The 19,896-nt window shown below is 42.0% G+C and overlaps 1 protein-coding gene across 2 annotated transcripts in view; it reads right to left on the bottom strand.

Annotated features, from left to right (window-relative positions):
* The window catches only part of RAB3A (RAB3A, member RAS oncogene family), a 59,068-nt gene extending 40,573 nt beyond the window's left edge, over positions 1-18,495 (bottom strand). The window contains exons 1-2 of one of the 2 annotated variants that reach the window (XM_044280941.1): positions 18,375-18,495; positions 9,628-9,855 (exon numbers count right to left, since the gene is read on the bottom strand). In XM_044280941.1, coding sequence (XP_044136876.1) covers positions 9,628-9,855 — 228 coding nt within the window. In that variant the 5' untranslated portion in view covers positions 18,375-18,495. Of the gene's footprint in view, positions 1-9,627; positions 9,862-18,374 lie in introns of those variants that run through there. The other variant, XM_044280932.1, reaches the window with a different exon arrangement.
* Between the last annotated feature and the right edge of the window lie 1,401 nt (positions 18,496-19,896).

Genomic DNA, 19,896 nt, shown 5'->3' with positions numbered 1-19,896 from the left:
AATAGTACCAATCAAACCGTCATCTCATCCCGCAAAAGAAAAAAATCATACCCTACCCAAGATAATTGCCCCAAAACTGAAAAACTATGGCTCTTAGACTATGGAGACACAAGCATTTTCTTGGTTTTCAAAAAATGAAGTCATTGTATAAAAACTTACATACATTTAAAAAAAAAATTGTATACATATTAGGTATCGCCACATCCGTGACAACCTGCTCTATAAAATTACCACATGATCTAACCAGATGAATGTTGTAAAATAAAAAAAATAAAAAAGTGCCAAAAAAGCTAATTTCTTGTTACCTTGCCGCACAAAAAGTGTAATATAGAGCAACCAAAAATAATATGTACCCGGAACTAGTGCCAACAATACTGCCACCCTATTCCGTAGTTTCTAAAATGGGGTCACTTTTTTGGAGTTTCTACTCTAGGGGTGCATCAGGGGGGCTTCAAATGGGACATGGTGTAAAAAAAACAGTCCAGCAAAATCTGCCTTCAAAAAACCGTATGGCATTCCTTTCCTTCTGCTCCCTGACATGTGCCCGTACAGCAGTTTACGACCACATATGGGGAGTTTCTGTAAACTACAGAATCAGGGCCATAAATAATGATTTTTGTTTGGCTGTTAACCCTCGCTTTGTAACTGGAAAAAAAAAAAAAAAAACATTTATAATGGAAAATTTGCCAAAAAAGTGAAATTTTGAAATTGTATCTCTATTTTCCATTAAATCTTGTGCAACACCTAAACGGTTAACAAAGTTTGTAAAAATCAGTTTTGAATACCTTGAGGGGTGTAGTTTCTTAGATGGGGGTCACTTTTATGGAGTTTCTACTCTAGGGGTGCATCAGGGGGGCTTCAAATGGGACATGGTGTCAAAAAAACTGTCCAACAAAATCTGGCTTCCAAAAACGATACGGCGCACCTTTCCCTCTACGCCCTACTGTGTGCCCGTACAGTAGTTTACGGCCACATATAGGGTGTTTCTGTAAACGGCAGATTCAGGGCAATAAAGATACAGTCTTGTTTGGCTGTTAACCCTTGCTTTGTTAGTGGAAAAAATGGGTTAAAATGGAAAATTAGGCAAAAGAAATGAAATTCTCAAATTTCATCCCCATTTGCCAATAACTCTTGTGCAACACCTAAAGGGTTAGCGAAGTTTGTAAAATCAGTTTTAAATACCTTGAGGGGTGTAGTTTATAGAATGGGGTCATTTTTGGGCGGTTTCTATTATGTAAGCCTCGCAAAGCGACTTCAGACCTGTAGTGGTCTCTTTCTGAAAAATTTCAAGATTTGCTTCTAAACTTCTAAGCCTTGTAACATCCCCAAAAAATAAAATATAATTCCCAAAAGAATTCAAACATGAAGTAGACATATGGGGAATGTTAAGTCATCACACATTTTTGGGGGTATTACTATGTATTACAGAAGTAGAGAAACTGAAACTTTGAAATTTTCAAAATTTTTCCAAATTTTTGGTAAATTAGGTATTTTATTATGCAAAAAAATTTGACTTCATTTTACCAGTGTCATGAAGTACAATATGTGACGAAAAAACAATCTCAGAATGGCCTGGATAAGTCAAAGCGTTTTAAAGTTATCACAACTTAAAGTGACACTGGTCAGATTTGCAAAAAATGGCCAAGTCCTTAAGGTGAAATAGGGCTGAGTCCTTAAGGGGTTAAAGTGTAAATGTGAATAGAGCCACTCCATGCGGCTGCATATCTATATGGTTATATAGATGTTCTACACACCTGGCCAAAATTGTTGGTACCCTTCCATTAAAGAATGGTCACTGAAATAACTTGAAACTGACAAAAGTAATAAAGTGAAAAATGCACTTAAATGATGAAACTAATGGAAAAAATCAGACATTGCTTTTGAATTGTGGTTCAACAGAATAATGTCTAAAACAAACTGATTAAACTGGCCTGGAAAAAATTGATGGTACCCACAATATTTTGAGGCAATCAATCAATGAGATTTTTGCACCTGTCCTCCTTGTGAGCCAACTTCTCCAGCTGTCTCAGGTTTGAAGGGTGCCTTCTCCAGACTGCATGTTTCAGCTCCTTCCACAAATGTTCAATAGGATTTAGATCAGGGCTCATAGAAGGCCACTTCAGAATATTCCAGTGCTTTTCTCTTAGCCATTCTTGGATGGTTTTAGCCGTGTGTTGGGTCATTATCCTGTTAGAGGACCCATGACCTGCAACTGAGTCCAAGCTTTGTGTGCGACACTGAGCAACACGTTTTGCTCCAGAATGCCTTGAGATTTCGTTGTACCCTGCACTGATTTAAGACACTGTGCCAGATGCAGGAAAGCAGCCCCAAAACATAACAGAGCCTTCTCCAGGTTTCACATTAGATACAATGTTCTTTTCTTTCTATGCTTCATTTTTGCATCTGAACATAGAGTTGATGTGATTAGCCAAAAAGCTCTAGTTTTTTTCTCATGTGTCCAAAAGACATTCTACCAGAAGCTTTGTGGCTTGTCAATATGCATTTGGCAAATTCCAGTCTCACCTTTTCACGATTTTCTTTCAACAGTGGTTTCCTCCTCGGTTGTCTTCTATTAAGTCCACTTTGGCTGAGACACTGATGGATGGTGCGATCTGACACTGATGTCTCTTGACCTTGGCGTTCACTTCTAATCTCTTTGGAAGTTGTTCTGGGCTCTTTGGTTACCATTTGTAATATCCATATCTTTAATTTGTCATAGATTTTCCTCTTGGGGCCCCATGTCCAGGGAGGTTTATAGTCCTGTAGACCTTAAACGTCTAAATAATACGTGCAACTGTAGTAACAGGAACATCAAGCTATATGGAGATGGTCTTGTAGGCTTTACCCTTAACGGGTTTGTCTATAATTTATTTTCTAATCTCCTGATACAATTCTCTCCCTAGCTTTCTTTGGTCCATGTTTAGTGTGGTACCCACCCTGATACCAACAACACAGTGACTACGCTTTACCCTTTAAATAGGCAGACTGACTGATTACAAAAGTTTGAAGACATGGTCCCATGGTCAAATTTTTTTCAATCTTTTCTATGGGGTACCATCATTTTTGTCCAGGCAAGTTTCATTAGTTTGCTTTTAAAAAATATTCTGTTGAACCACAATTCAAAAGCAATGGCTGATTTTCAGTCATTTTTATTTTATTTACCATTACTGTCAGTTTCAAGTCATTTCAGTGACTAGTGGGCGTTCTTTCCTTTCTTCAACAGATGGATACCAACAATTTTGTCTATGTGTGTACAGTCGTGGCTAAAAGTTTTGAGAATTACATAAATATTGGAAAAGTTGCTGCTTAAGTTTTTATAATAGCAATTTGCATATACTCCAGAATGTTATGAAGAGTGATCAGATTAATTACATAGTCCTTCTTTGCCATGAAAATTAACTTAATCCCCAAAAAACCTTTCCACTGCATTTCATTGCTGTCATTAAAGGACCTTCTGAGATCATTTCAGTAATAGTCTTGTTAACTCAGGTGAGAATGTTAACGAGCACAAGGCTGGAGGAGATCATTATGTCAGGCTGATTGGGTTAAAATGGCAGACTTGACCTGTTAAAAAGGAGGGTGATGCTTGAAATCATTGTTAACCATGGTGACCTACAAAGAAACTTGTGCAGCCATCATTGCGTTGCATAAAAATGGCTTCACAGGCAAGGATATTGTGGCTACTAAGATTGCACCTCAATCAACTATTTATAGGATCATCAAGAAAAGAGGTTCAATTCTTGTTAAGAAGGCTTCAGGGCGTCCAAGAAAGTCCAGCAAGCGCCAGGATCGTCTCCTAAAGAGGATTCAGCTGCGGGATCGGAGTGCCACCAGTGCAGAGCTTGCTCAGGAATGGCAGCAGGCAGGTATTAGCGCATCTGCACGCACAGTGAGGCGAAGACTTTTGCAAAATGGCCTGGTGTCAAGAAGGGCAGCAAAGAAGCCACTTCTCTCCAAAAAAAACATCAGGGACAGATTGATCTTCTGCAGAAAATATGGTGAATGAACTGCTGAGGACTGGGGCAAAGTCATATTCTCCGATGAAGCCTCTTTCCGATTGTTTTGGGCATCAGGAAAAAGGCTTGTCTGGAGAAGAAAAGGTGAGCGCTACCATCAGTCCTGTGTCATGCCAACAGTAAAGCAGCCTGAGACCATTCATGTGTGGGGTTGCTTCTCATCCAAGGGAGTGGGCTCACTCACAATTTTGCCCAAAAACACAGCCATGAATAAAGAATGGTACCAAAACACCCTCCAACAGCAACTTCTTCCAACAACAGTTTGGTGAAGAACAATGCATTTTCCAGCACGATGGAGCACTGTGCCATAAGGCAAAAGTGATAACTAACTCGGGGACCAAAACGTTGACATTTTGGGTCCATGGCCTGGAAACTCCCCAGATCTTAATCCCATTGAGAACTTGTGGTCAATCCTCAAGAGAAGGCTGGACAAACAAAAACCCACTAATTCTGACAAACTCCAAGAAGTGATTTTGAAAGAATGGGTTGCTATCAGTCAGGAATTGGCCCAGAAGTTGATTGAGAGCATGCCCAGTTGAATTGCAGAGGTCCTGAAAAAGAAGGGCCAACACTGCAAATACTGACTCTTTGCATAAATGTCATGTAATTGTCGATAAAAGCCTTTGAAACGTATGAAGTGCGTGTAATTATATTTCACTACATCACAGAAACAAAGCAGTTTAGCAGCAAACTTTGTGAAAACTAATATTTTTGTCATTCTCAAAACTTTTGGCCACGACTGTACACAAAAAGGATGCTATTTTTATTAGTATTTTGACGTCGAGTAGTCTTGATATAACTAGTGTGCTTTTTACCAATGAATTTCAGCAAGAATTAACGAGCGAAACACAAGGTGACTTTTTGATTTCATCCATTTTGTTATGCAGCAATGAATCTTCATTGCACAGTTTAAGACACAATTTAGCTTTCTGGAAGGAAAGAAAATACAGATTTTCTTACAGCCAAATAAACGTTTGGCATTTGTACTACATAGTATTTTACTATTAAATTGATTTTCACAGCATTTGCCCATATTAGGAGGGGTCTTATGGTGTATATTTTCCAGTATTGACATTTCTTTTTACTTTTTTAATGTCTATAAATCTTGTATATTTTCAATTTTGTGCGCTAAAGATTTTTTATACTTAGACAGTGATACGTTTATCTTCCAGCTGTGACTACCAAGATATTTGTCCACCATACCCGACTTCTTGAACCCAGGGTCAAGCGGTCCATACACATTAGACCGCTGTCTCACAATTCCCACTTACAAAAACATGTTGGGTTTCCCCTGCACACAGTAGAGCAAATGGCTCAGCCAACGTTTATTTAATATGTATGGCTAATTTTATTATTGAATCCATAGGCAAGGCCCTTATATTTTTCACTGCAACCAGCCTGCTAGCATGACTGACATATCAGGGGTTAAAAATTAAAGTGTCTTTAGTGAATCTCATTTTTAGAGGGAAAAAAAAAAAAAAAAAAAAAAAAAAAAAAAAAAAAAAAAGAGTTAGCAATTTTTATTCTTCACAGTCTGTATCGCTTTAGAGATGGAGATCACATGTATTGCTCTTCAGATCCTTATTAATTGGTATATTCTCCATGGAGATAGCAGGAGCGGAACCTGGATGTAGAAACAGCAGCTGCTTCTATAGTCTTTATCAGAGCTGTTTGATATCTGTAATTAAGACTATTACTTTTGCAGAAAAAAGGATATTTTAATCCTTTAAAAAGAGATGGGCCAGACACCTTTGTAAAAGAGACAGCCAAAATAGAAGTACTTAAACATTTTGACTCTGTAGCAGCATTAGTCTTCCTTTTTCATCTCATATATATTAGCAGTATGCATACTGGCGTCAGCCTTTTTGTGGAAAATTGAAATTATATATTAACGTGTACCCCATTTGTATGCCTGTAAATACATTGCCATTCATATCTACCTCAGCCAGTGGTTGGCAGAGCTAGCGTTTTCTGGCATGCTGAGCCAGGAAGTAGAGAGCAATGATGGGATTGGTGAGGGTTGGTACCCAATTATGTTTAAGCCCCTCTGAGCCTTATGATAGCCCCCAGGACAGCCTTCTTATTACTACTATTAGGGAGCTTAATAGGATACTACTGACAACTTAAAGACAAAATGTAATTACTTACTGCTAAAAAAATAAAAATGTGTGAATTATGATGATCACCTCCCACCAGGTAGGGGCAAGAAGAATAAATTAGATCCTTCTCCAGCTCCATCTCAGTGTCTTTTTGAAACCGGACAGTCTAGGAGTGTCTGCAGCACCAATACTCAAAACACACACCATTAAAAAAAATAAAAATAATATACCTTGCTCTGGGAAGCTTTGGCCAACTACTATCTGGTAGAGGATTCATGAAAAGGAAATTACAGTAAATGTACCTCAATTTTTCCACTTTCACCCTCCACAGCCGCAGAGATTTACCAGATTAGTTAAACTAGGGAGGACCACAGCATGTAGGACCTTTCTACCGAATAAGTCCTGTGCCACATTTCACATCAATTCTGCAATGCTTAACAAAAGATTTGCTCTATGGAAGCATCCCCATGTTCAGCCCATGAAACGGATACTGCTGTAGTGGAATGCACTTTGAAGCTTGCTGTAGGTTCCTTATCCATAGCTCTGTAAGCTTCACAAATTCCTAGTTTTATCCAACAGGCCAGCAAACCTTTGGAGCCCCAAAACCTTTCCAAACTCGTGGAAGGTATTTTCCCTTTCTGATTTTTGCAAAAGGAAAGTAGAAAAATTTCTTCCTGCCTATGAAAATCTGACAACTTGGGTTGGGGAGGAATGATCAAACTTCAGAACTACCCTATCAACAGAAATTCTGAGAAAGGGCTCATTAATTCTCGAAAGCCTGAACTTCTACTTTATGAGCAGACCTAATGGCTACTAAAAACACCTCTTTAAGGGCTCATGCACACAAACGTATTTTCTTTCCGTGTCCGTTCCGTTTTTTTTTTTTGGCAGACTGTATGAGGATTCATTTCAATGGGTCCACAAAAAAAAAAACTAAAGTTACTCTGTGTGCATTTTGTTTCCGTATGTCCATTCTGCTAAAAAAAAAAAAAAAAAAAAAAAAAAAAATGAATATGTACTATTATTGTTCGGACAAGGATAGGACTGCTCTATTAGAGGCCAGCTGTTCCGTTCCGCAAAATACAGAATGCACATGGACATCATCCGTATTTTTTGCGGATCCGTGTTTTGCGGACCACAAAATACATACGACCCTGTGCATTAGCGCTAAGGGTGAGAAATTTTAAGGAAATTCCCAGTCAGGGCTCTAATGAAACACAAGTTAACCCTGATAGCACCAAATTTAAATTCCAAGGGGAAACAGGAAATATAACCCTAGGTCTCAATCTTTGAGCACCTTTTTAAAATCCAATAACCCATGGGTGATCAATTCTTTCCTCAAAAAACTAACTCAGGGCAGAAATATGAACTCTAAGGGTGCTAGGATGTAAAACATTATGAAACATCTTATAAAAAAATAAAAAGTTTATAAAATTAAATAAAATTAGGATTAGTTGAACAAAAAAAGTTATTGGGGAAACTTCCAACTGTCTACACAAGGCACCTTCAAGCAACATCTTTTTTTAGCAGAGGAAACCAAGACCTTTTGGTCAAAAAATGCCACCCGGGATGGGCAAGAGCATCTACTCCCATCACCCGGGGTTTGGGGAAAAAATAATAAATTGTATTCTTTGTTGATTCAGACAGATCCACTTGCAGCTTTCCCCTCCTCTCTACTAGTTGTTGAAAAACTATGGTAGCTAGTCTTATTCTGCTCCGGAAATCTGCTTTTATGTTGCCTCTCTGCCCACCAAAAATACCGATTTGAAACTTCCTGAAGAGACACTTTTCATGATCCCTTGACAATTCAGATAGGACACTACCATCATTGTCTGAGCTTATATGGAAATCTCTGCCTACAAGATTTGGAGATAAAGCTGTTAATGCTTCCCAGACTGCAGAGAGCTCTCCGAGATTTGAAGACCTCCTGAACTCAGCTGGAGACCATTCCCCTTGGAGAGATGCGAGCCAAATGGGCACCCCAGCCCCAAACATTCGCTTCTGTTGTAACCATCTGAAAATGCCCAACACTCCAAGGAACCTCTTTCTGTAAGTTTTTTTGAGGACTCCCACCAAGCTAGGGATGGTTTTATTGCAGAAGATAAACATTTGATTTTCCAAAGATTCGTGACTCTTGTCCCCAGAGGATAGGATCACCCTCTGAAGAGTCCTGTAATAAAATTGTACCCATTTGACTGCTGTTAGACAAGCCATCATTGATCCTAAAACAGCCATTGCCTGGACAGGTCACCAGGCACCTGAAGCTCGTAACCTGGTTATGTATTCTTACTATCTTTTCTAGAGACAGAAAACTCTTCTGATGAACAGAATCTAGAAGAATCCCTAAAAAACATTTTTTCTGAAAAGGATAGGGATTGGATTTTTTCAATTTATCTTCCGTCTCAGCTAGTACGGCATTTGTCTAGAAAACCATGTTTTCCAATGAAGATATCGTATTTCCTAGGATTAGAAGGGAGTTTAGGTAAGTGACAATGACAATATTTACCCTTCTCTGTAAGCAACCAAGGGAAAAAAAAAAAAAAAAAAAAGGTAATCCCAAAAGGGAAGGACCTGGAACATGATAATATGGATCCTGAAGATCTGAAGATGCCACATAGGTCCCTTCAAAGGGAATTTTTATATCTTCCTTTGTTCCAACCCTTTAAACATCTCATTCTGAATCAATCTATGAACCTAAAGCTGGCCATACATTTGAGATAATGATTGGCATTGCGACCCACTAAACAGTCCGACCAGGGAGTCTGTTTTTTTAATTTAAAAAAATATATATAAAAACTGACTCCCGGTGATTGAGCACAATAGCAATTCAGCCGATCATGCCCTCAACATTCAGTTTTGGCTGATGAACGGACAACGTTTTCCAGCACGGCAGACGAGAGTCTTCCATCGGCGATCGCAAACACTTGTGGAGGCCGTTTATAGCTCAACATTGGGCACTGGAAGACATTACTAGTTTAGTGAAACTGTTTCTAGTCACTCAGTGGTATGCAATGGAAGACCTAAAGAACTAAGCCCACTAGCACTTGGAAGGATTAAGGGGAGATGTACAGAAAGGGAAACCTAGGTGGGGTCAGGGAGATGCAAGATTGACAAGATTCTTGATTGGGAAGTCTTGACAATGCTACACGATTTAAATTCGACTTCTGGTGGGACGCCCAAATATCTGTTAATTGTGGATGACTACTGTTAGTTTTGGTTTTGTAATTTGATATAATTTAAATGCTTAAAAAAAATAATTTTAATAAAAACTTTTCGCTGTCATTTCAGTTTTCTTAAATTAAAACAAGTTTACAAGTGGTTCAGTATTTCAATATGCATGTCTCTGTATAAATATATTTATGTGCCACACTCTCGGTTAATGACACCTATTAAGAAACTAGAAAATGCACAGTCCCATCTCTGCAAAGTTGGCAGCCGTACAGAGAGACCCAGCAGTGACACCTTTAATAATAATGACAATCAGCAGATACCATTACTAATTACAATCTTACCCAGATCTGCAGCTTGATTCTTTTGTCATTCCTGTAAATAGTTTTCACTTTGAAGTCTATTCCGACCGTGCTGACAAAAGCTGGGGTGAAAGAGTCGTCTGCATATCGGAAAAGAAAGGAGGTTTTGCCCACGCTGCTGTTCCCAATAATTAAGATCTTGAACATGTAATCAAAGTTCTGGTCGGAGGATTCTTTCTGCCCATAGCGAGAATCTGTAGCTGATGCCATCTGCATGGGAAAAAAAAGATATATACTGTACTTGAAGAGGGCAGGAAAAAAAAAAAAAAAAAAAAAAAAAAAAACCACATACAAACTCTACTTCTAGAATCTTACTGTCATAGGCTTCTTTTTTGTTTTAAACATAATGTCACTATCAGATATGGCTGCATTAGGGAGTGTAATGTATGGGGGGGGGGGGGGGGGGGGGGAGTGATTGGCCATGTATGTACCCGAGAGCCACAACAATATCTACATGGTGTTCAAGTGAGAAGGCACAGGAGAGAAGGTGGTTTTGTACTGCCATACATAACACAAATGCTATGGATCTTCCTCAGTGGAATTGTGCATGCAAAATGCACAGCATTTAGAGTAGCAAACCAGCCCATTTTGGGTGGATTTTGCAGAGGAGGAATTAGATCAGATGATCAAGAGGGGACTTGCTCCATGTGACCATACCCTAAAATGTATTGGTAAAGCGCTCTTATTCTTGATAAAGAAGTAGTAAGGATGAAAAAAAAAAAAAAAAAAAAAATAACACCACACACACACACAACAAGGAATACCCCTTTAAAAGGGTTGTCTCATTACTTAACTACAGGGTAGGGGATAAGTGTCGTCCCCCCCCCCCCCCCCCCATGTGCACTAATGCTCAAATCTATTGACTGCCAGAGATAGGCGAGCGCTTGTACTCACTTATCTTCAACAGTCCCATAAAGTTGAATGGAGCAGCAACAGACCCACATGACTGCTGTTCCAGTTATATTGGTAGAGGTCCCAGTGGCCGGACCCCTGCTGAATAGACACTTTTCCCCTATTCTGTGCATAGAGATAAGTCTCTGTAATGGGCCAACACATTTGGAGGGATGCCCTATTGTTAGATCATCCACAAAAGGAACCAAGCCCATTAATAAACACACTAGTCTGAAATACTAGAACACAAGATTTCTAAAAACCTGTGTTTTATATACCAGTCTTGAAGGGAGTCTGTCACCACAATTTGCCCTTATAGACCACTTGCATAGCACTGGCCGATATCCCGCATGCGCACTGCATGGAATGATGCTGCTGCCCACAATGGTCATCACAGTGTGCATGCGCCGGCAGGATATTGGCCAGTACACTGGATAACATAAGAGGCATACAGGGCGGGCCAAGCAACAGGCTGGGGAGGGGTTATGTGAGAAGAAGGCAGAGCGGCCTGGGCACTTGCGAGCCCTCATTTACATATGAATAACACTTAGTTTTTGCCCCTGGTGAACATCCAAGCAAAAAGGTACCGTTTGACTGATCTATAGTTATGCTACAGTGCTATACAAGTGGTCTATAAGGGCAAATTGTGGTGACAGGCTCCCTTTAAACAGAAGATGGAAAATACGCCAAACCTAAGAGATGCACACCTCTTTAATTTAAGCCAGAAAACAAATCTACGGCGGCTGATCAGGTGTAAATTTGTTCTGCTTTTAAAATGCTTCACCCTTGAAAAGTGGATGGGGTGTGAGCAAGTCGCTAATTAAAATGCAAATATGATGTGCCATAATTTGTACCTTTAACACCACAAAACTGCAGCAAATCAAATCATACACCCCCCTATATCTAAATGAAGAGAAATTAGAACACAGCTTAAATTTAAACACCCAGGCCACATGGACCTCAACACAATAGTATACAACCCACAAATAATGACATAGAACACAGCCTAACAGACAGGATAACTAACATGACAAACATACTAGGTCACAACATAAAAAGTACAACCAAATCTATAGCAAGTGCTTCGGGCCCATTGGGCAGATAATTATTGGGACAAATATCAGTAACAAACATTCCTACGAATGCTCATTCTGTATAACTGCCCCATGTAAATGCGCGTACAGAGGGGATGATTGGTGCATGCAAATACAACCATACCAAGCAGGCAATCAAGAACAAACGGTGCATTTCCAATTTACATAGACCTATGTAAATGGGAACTTACAGAGCATTACACCCACCACCAGAAAATGGGGACTGTGTTTAGGATTCTCCTGTGGTTATACCAGAAAAACTGCCAAACTACTGAGGACCAAAAGAAAGGAGCTCTGAGATGTTCATCTCACAGCAATCAGATCAGTTGCTGGATTACAAGTAGCTGATACACGGTTCCTGCAAAGGGGGCCTCTTCTGCCTATGTCCGCCACTAACTGAACCCCTCATTACCAGCAGAGCCACTATGTGTTGTGGAAGAAGCCAAGGAGCTGTCCTCAGCACCTTTTATGGTTTCTAAGAGTCATAAAAAATAAAAACACAACAACAATCATATTTCTTGTCAAATGGTGCACAACCTGCCATACATAGGGAATACATACAGACTCCATGCAGATGATGTCCTTTGGACTCCAGAGTTGCAAGGCAACTGAGCCATCATACTGTCTACTGCATGAATGTTGACCCCCAACTGTACAATCACACGAAAGTAAAAAAAGAAAAAACACACTGTCATACACCAGATTTATCACATTGGCACATGCACTTTTGTCCGACTCTGTATCACTTATTGTTTGGCTTACCTTGCAACAGAATTGCGTTCCACACCCCTTTGGCGGACAAGGCGTAGTAGATCATTCTGTTTTGCTTACTTATTTTATATACTGTATGTGTATAAAATTAGATACGCTAAGCTTCAAAAATTGCACCAGAATTCAGATACAGTAACTGTGGGCTGTCACATTCCCGGCCTCACACAGCTACTTTCTACAGTATATGGATGTATTGTCTTTTTTCGGGACACCATTTTGTGGTACATATAACTAACTTATTACCCTTTGGGGAGAAATAAGGAAAAATGCATCTCTGCCATTGGTTTTTGCACTTAAATTTACGACACATGTCACTATTAGGGCTCATTCACACGACCGTGGTTTGGTTCCGCATCAGAGCTGCATTTTTTGCGGCTCGGGTGCGGACCCATTCACTTCAATGGTGCCGCAAAAGATGTGGACAGCACTCCATTGCTCAGTTCCATGTCCGTTTTGCGGACAGGAATATGCATTTCTATAAAGGGCCGTCTGTTCCGCAAATAGGAGAAGGCACACAGGTAGATTCCATGTTTTGCGAATCTGCAATTTGCGGACCGCAAAATACAGCATGGTCGAGTGAACAAGCCCTTAATCTGTGGGTCAGTATGGTTGCAGTGATACCAAATATGTATTGCTTTTTTTATTACATTTGCGCAATAATAGTTATGTCGCTGCATTCAAAGAGCTAGAATGCATTTTTACGCTGTATTTTTTATGTCGCTCACAGGGCAGTTTAAATAATGTTATCTTTATTATACAGGTTGCAGCAAGCAAATCAATTCACTTTTAGTGGAAATTTTTTTATTTTATTTTTTAAATCAACTTTATTAAGGCTATGTTCACATCTGCGCTAAAGGTAATCCAGTAGTCTGTTTTAACTTTTTAGTTGCATTAGGAGACATCACTTTTATAATGAACTGGCATACTTTGTATACCAATGCATTATTGCCCATCACTGTACTAGTGTCAGGCTATTAGGCTGTGTGGCACAGTCCAATAGACATGCAGCCATTTCAGGCCTGGTACCCAGTGATTGCATTTTCAGGGGCCAATGCCTAAACACCACACACACACACACACACACACACACACACGAGCCATTGGTTCCCAAATTAAATTTCTAGTCGCCAATTTCAAATACATATAATTATAATAAAAACTGACTTTGAGGAGAAGGAGGCGAGATGCAGGACACAGTTCTATTTACAGCATACTGCCTAACAGCACTAGGAAACATAGGAGAATATAGCACCACATACCTCTTACCTCCAGTGACATCTGTCATGTAGACAGACATTCTCTTTCCTCTTCTCCTCTGTTTGATCCAGACCACCATGACAAATTCTTTCAGCTGCATATTGCTACAGACAAGTTAGATTTCTCAATTTTCCCAGCTCAACCTTTCTATCCTGGTGTCCCAACAATGTCATCCTGCTGCCCATCCCAATCCTGTGCCCACTTTTCTCCTCAATGCCTCCAAATAGTACACTACAGTAGAAAGTGTCCCTATGGTGCCTCCAGAAATTATAATGCCCCCTAGTAATAATATCCACTAAATTGCCCCAGTATTAATAAATCCCCAAAAATAATGTCCCCCTAATATGCCCCTACAGTGCCTTCAGCATTAATATTCCCTATTTTACCCGCAGTACAAATGCCATTATAGTGCCCCCAGTATTAATAATGTCCACTATAGTGTCCCTAGTAGTAATGCCCCAGTACAAAAAAATCCTGTGATAGTGCCCCAGGAATAAAGTGCCTCCAGTAATGCCACCTATAGTGCCTCAGTATTAAGAGTCCCCAGTATTAAGAATTCCTGTAGAGTGCCCTAATAATGCTGCCAGTTAGGTCCCCCAAGTGACCCCCAGTATTAATGTCCCCCACAGTGCCCCTTCAATAATAAAATTACCCCCTACATTGCTCCCAGTAATGTCCCTTTTTGTGCTCACCCCCCTCTTGAGTAATGTCCCCTTTTCTGTCAGTAATGAACTCCAAGTCAGCATAAAAATAAAAAAAGCCCAAAAACTAATACTCACCTGTGTCCCTGCGCCAGCTTTCACGATACATGCCCCAACCTCTTTTGGTCTACGGCCTGGGATAGATTGATTCTGGCAGGCAAAGGCAAGCACATTGCTTCGCTGTGTTTCGATGCAGTCGGGTGCGGTGAGGTCATCACGCATGTATGAGTCGACTGTGATGACATCATCACACACACACACACACACACACACACACGAGCGGATATCTACTACCTCATAGGCTTCAGGCCTACTAAGCCTGAGACCTATTAGGGTGATCCATGGCGGGGAAAACTAAGCTGCATTGGCGACCATTTTGGTCGCCATCTGGAGCACAGTCACTTACAGCCTGTGAGGCCTGTTCAGTTCCTGCCTGTATGCTATGATCATAATATAGAGGACTTGCCTCTTATGAAACCACCCCTTTGTTCACCACAAAATAGGCTGGTAGAGCACAACCGAATGTTCTCCTATATGGCTAAGCACACCATGAAGGCATTCACTAGGTTGCCCGTGTTCTCTTCCAGGTCGATATGCCCTTCTCATCATAAATTTCGATTCGCTCAAAACTTAGTTTTAATTCTGTACGGACAGCACTAAAATGTAGGGACTTCAGCGAGACGAAATGAGGTATACAACTGGACCTGCCGAGTGAAGGCTGCCATTGTATAGAATCCTTCAGAAGCATAGGGGTTCTCCACGCCTGTATCTAAAACGTCTCTTTCAGCTAACTTGTGGCCAGAAGACACTGAGCTATACTTACCTATCCATTGGTCATCAGATCCAGCAAGCTTGGCTGCCCGACTGTCTGTGGGCTCTTCCTGTGGGGTGGGGTGGGGGGGGGGGGGGGGTGAACTGTGGTGTCCCCCTATAAAACAAATCAGGTAACAAAATGGCCATTCTGAAAATCCCAAATTTATAATAAAATATTCCAAGCAAATTGAAGAAAAAAAAAAAAAAAAAAAAAAAATGATAGCAATTATATACTACTACAATGGGGAAATAAATCTCAGGCCATGTACACTTGCTTTACTGTACTCAAACCTCACATAGAATTGAAAGATGCATGCTGGGAGTTGTAGTTTCCCAACAGCTGGAGCACTGGAGGTTGCTGAACCCTGATGTTGGTGAACAATAACGTAGTATACCATTTACCCTGGGTTCACACCTGAGCGTTCTGAAAGGCGAGCTCTGTATGCGCGATTGCACGGGTGTTTACAATCGCGCAGAGACAAGCGAACGCCCATTGTCGCACGTTCCCGAAAGTCTATGCCCCAAAGGTTCTTCGTTCAAACGCGCTGTAAAACGCTCAGGTGAAACCAGCGTAACTGAATGTACAAATGCAATGTCATAGAAAAATTTGCTGGGTATCAGAGAACCTTCCAGAAATGGCCCTGCCGTCACAGCTAGGCAAGCACTCAGGTACTTCAAGGGTCACTAATGTCTGGAAACTCTTTCCATGAGTCGCTCTCGATAACCATAGGCCCAAAAAATAATCACATTCATTAAATCAATGTAGTCACATGAAATCTTTAGGGAGCTGAGCAAAGAGGAAAAAGGTCAAGAGGTTAGTTGGGCCAGTTATTAGTGCATAAGACAGAACTTACTCAAGAAATCAGAGACTCCGCCAATAATTCAATATGAGATATGAAGTCCGATTCATCTTTAATGCAAAGGTGTTTGCTCACTTCTTATTTAAACACCATACAGTAGTTACGCTTTTAGAGCCCATTTCTGAGACTGGTTATTAGCACATATGCAGACAGGTTTTGGACCTGCAGCCATCAGACTTATGGCATATCCCGTGGACCACAACATAGGGTGGAACCAATTTGGGTGTGAGATGGAGGATTCCAGCAAATTCTACTTAAGGCCTCACGCACACAATCGTATGTATTTAGCAGTCCGCAAAAAATACGGATGACGTCTGTGTGCATTCCGTATTTTGCGGAACGGAACAGCTGGCCCCTAAAAGAACAGTCCTATTCTTGTCCGTAAGCCGGACAATAATAGGACATGTTCTATTTTTCTGTGGAACGGAAATAGAATGCACACGGAGTACCTTTTTTTTTTTCCTGGACCCATTGAAATGAATGGTTCCGCATACAGTCCAGAAAAAAAAACGGAATGGACACAGAAAGAAAATACGTTTGTATGCATGAGGCATAAGGCCGATTCACACAGTCCCTGTGCTGGCCGCGTCTCCTGCACCAACCATGGCTCCCCTGACCAGAACTGACTGCATCGTAGTATTTCCTATCGCATTGTGGGTTTGTTGTACTGTACTCACATCATCATGTCAGTGCACAGTACAATAGCCCTGCAATCAGATAGGAATTGACTGCATCATAAATCAGTTCGGGTCACGGGGATCCGTGGTCGGTTTAGGAGATATGGCCAACACACAGACCGTGTTTCACAGACTGACGAGCAAGCGGATGCAAGCATAAAATGCCAGCTGGTTAGCAGCTCATTCCCTCCCCCATGTAAACAGGGATGTGCTGCTGTCAATGTAAAGCGAATGAGTGACAAGTGATCATATGACAGTCAGTCATCCCTCATGCACTGTCCATCGGTCTGTGGAAAGAATCTAAACGAGCACCAATTGACTTTGTCTTATTGTCGATCAGAGATAGTTATGGCCCGAGACGCAAAGAAGGACCCCAAGGGTACAGCCACCCACCGTGACCAAGCCACGCCCGAGCAATAAAAGCCTGCACAAATTTTACAATATTGTCCTGGAGTTGTCGTATGCAGTCTGGTGTGGTATTCCTCGTACATTACTATGTCAGCATCACACAACCAAATAATGTTCTAGAGGGTATATGGAAGGGAACCCATGGGACTATCTATACACATCCAAAATACAAGAAACGAAGAAGATGGTGGAAACGCAAGTCCAGGACCTCTCCAGAAACATTACTGCAGAGGAGGAGGGACAACGGGCACTGGCAAATTAAAATTCTGTGCGATTTCCTGAGGAGAAATGTGCAGATTCAGGAGAACACATAGCAAAAGCCGCAGGAGCCGGAGAAAACGAGCCCTGCAATAATCCAGAATAAAGGGGTGGCCTGTCTTCTGATGGAGCTGGCCAGGGCACCTTTATACCAGGTGGGCGCTCGGTGTGTGCTATCAAATAGATGCAGAAACCGCTATATATACACACACATATAAAAGGAGTAATCCACATATCTACATTCTAGCAAACATTCAGAATGCACCTATTGTACAGATATATATTATATGTTATTTGTGTGTCCACAGAAGAAATACACTGACACATCGGCCAGAGGTGCAATCACTGGGTACACTACATGGTGTGTGCCAGTGTCTGATACTGAAGGTCAAGGCTATTTAAAGGAACAATCCACAAATGCAGAAGAGCAGAGAACCCTGATGGCATCATTCATTAGGTGACCTGCCACTTATAGAGCAGATGCCATATAGCAAATCCGGCCAGAGACAGAAAATCTGCAATTGATTCCACTTCTTCCCCCCTCCCCCATGCTGGGTAAAATAGGCTAGAAAAATACACAGCGCTCAATGAAGAGCATCAATTATTCAGTGCCTTTACTTTAACACCTATGTGTAAAAATAGCAGGGAGGATATCACATATCGTACAGGTCCCTGCTAGAACATGGGCTTTATGGCAGGCACCATTAGCACAGCTCCATGCAGATGGCAGGGGCAGCTCCCCGCACTGGCTCTGTGGATGCTGATTAGGGAAGCAGCAATGTCTCCTCACAGTAAGCACAGGGGGCTTTCTGGAGCTGCCATATGCCGAGGTGATGGCACTGGCAGCGCTAAGGATGCCGCAGCATCCTCCTATGACAAACGAAGGTGACATGCTCCACAGGCACAAAGCAAGCATCACCGCAGCGCCCTCACTTCTCTCCCGGGCTACGCCGCCCCAGGGCTCCCGTCTGCCGCCGACAATAGGCGCAGTCCTCTTACCTCTCTTTATGTAGCTCGGGTCTTATTGCACCAATGCAGCAGCTCTCTCCCTGCACCTGCAGAGCACACGCTGACGTCAGAAGATTGACAGCCGCAAAATGGCGCTGGGCGTGGCTTCAGCGCAGCTCCTCCGTCCCCTCTGTGAAAAATGAATGATTTCATTGGCAATCAAGGGTAACCAATCAGAAAGCGCCGTCTGTGTTGATAATTAGAAGGGGGGAGGGACGGTTGCCTAGGTGAAGGGGATGGAGAGCCCGCCCCTTGTGCGTCCATGCCGGGAGATGGTGAATTATTGAAGAAGGAGGCTGACATGGCTGTCACATCGGTGTCCTTACTGAGCCGCGGCCATTGATGGGACTGCTCAGCGCCAAATGTCATGTGTCGCAGGCTGGTAAAGCCATTCTAGCTGCGGACCTGAATTTATTGCAAGACCTCTGTCCTCACAAGCAACCCCGCCCTTCATTCTAATGGTACAATGCAGTGAGGACAGGGGCCCTCTGCAGTCTTCTCAGCAGTGGTGCTTCTGGAGATATGTCCCCATAGCTTCTGTATGTGTCAGCATTCCTGGGTGAACAATCAAGGACGCCCCTCTCGTACTGGGCACTTCACTGGTGGCCGCATGAGGTTTGAATACAGTTCTCTGGATGAGGGATATGCAGAAAATATGTCTCAAAATGGAAGAATCGCCGTAGCGTCAGCTCCCAATTTGTATTTTGTTTGGTCACTGTGCTTTTAGAAACATGTTTTGCTTCAATGCATCTACAATACAGACGTCTATGTGGTGGTATAGATGGCACAATCATTTGGTACAATGACAGAGTGTGGAGGCAAGGTGACATAGTGTTGAGGTAGCAGCATTATCAGGAGACCACAGAGTGGCAAGGTGACATAGTGTGGAGGTGGCAGTAGCATCAGGAAACCACAGAGTGGAAAGGTGACAATCTGTGGAGGTGGCAGCAACTTCAAAAGACCAAAGAGTGACCCGGTAACAGAGTAGGGAGGTGGGTGGTAATAACAGTACCAGCTGAAGATGGTGGGTGAAAGAAAGCACTTGGCAGCAGAAGGTGGGCATCAGGTGGGTGGCAGCATCAGAATAGTAGCTGTGGCAGGTAGCCAAAAGAAACCGGTCTCTTTTGTCAAAGTGTTGATGTGGCACCATGGATGATCTAGTCTGATGTATCAGGCATTGGTGGGTGGAAATCCTGGCTGATCCACGCCTGATTCATCTTGACAAAGGTCAGTCTCTCCACATTTTGGATGGACAGGCGAATTCTTTTTGGGGTAACTATGGCCCCTGCCGCACTAAACAACCACTTTGATGCCACACTACTGGCCGGGCAGGACAGCTTTTCCAGGGAAAACTTTGCCAGTTGCGGCCACAAATCCAGTTTGGCTGCCCAGTAGTCCAGGGGATCTTCAATGTGGGGTGGCAGGGTGCTGTCCAAGTATGTCACCACCTGCTGGTTCAGGTCCTGCTCAAGGTCTAGCTCAGGGCTGGCCAACCTGTGGCTCTCCAGCTGTT

The sequence above is a fragment of the Bufo gargarizans genome, chromosome 1 (genome assembly GCF_014858855.1).
Source record: "Bufo gargarizans isolate SCDJY-AF-19 chromosome 1, ASM1485885v1, whole genome shotgun sequence".
In the NCBI taxonomy this organism is placed as follows: Eukaryota; Metazoa; Chordata; class Amphibia; order Anura; family Bufonidae; genus Bufo; species Bufo gargarizans.
The sequence above is the reverse complement of the archived record's forward strand: the minus strand, read 5'-3'. Positions and strand labels throughout refer to the sequence as shown.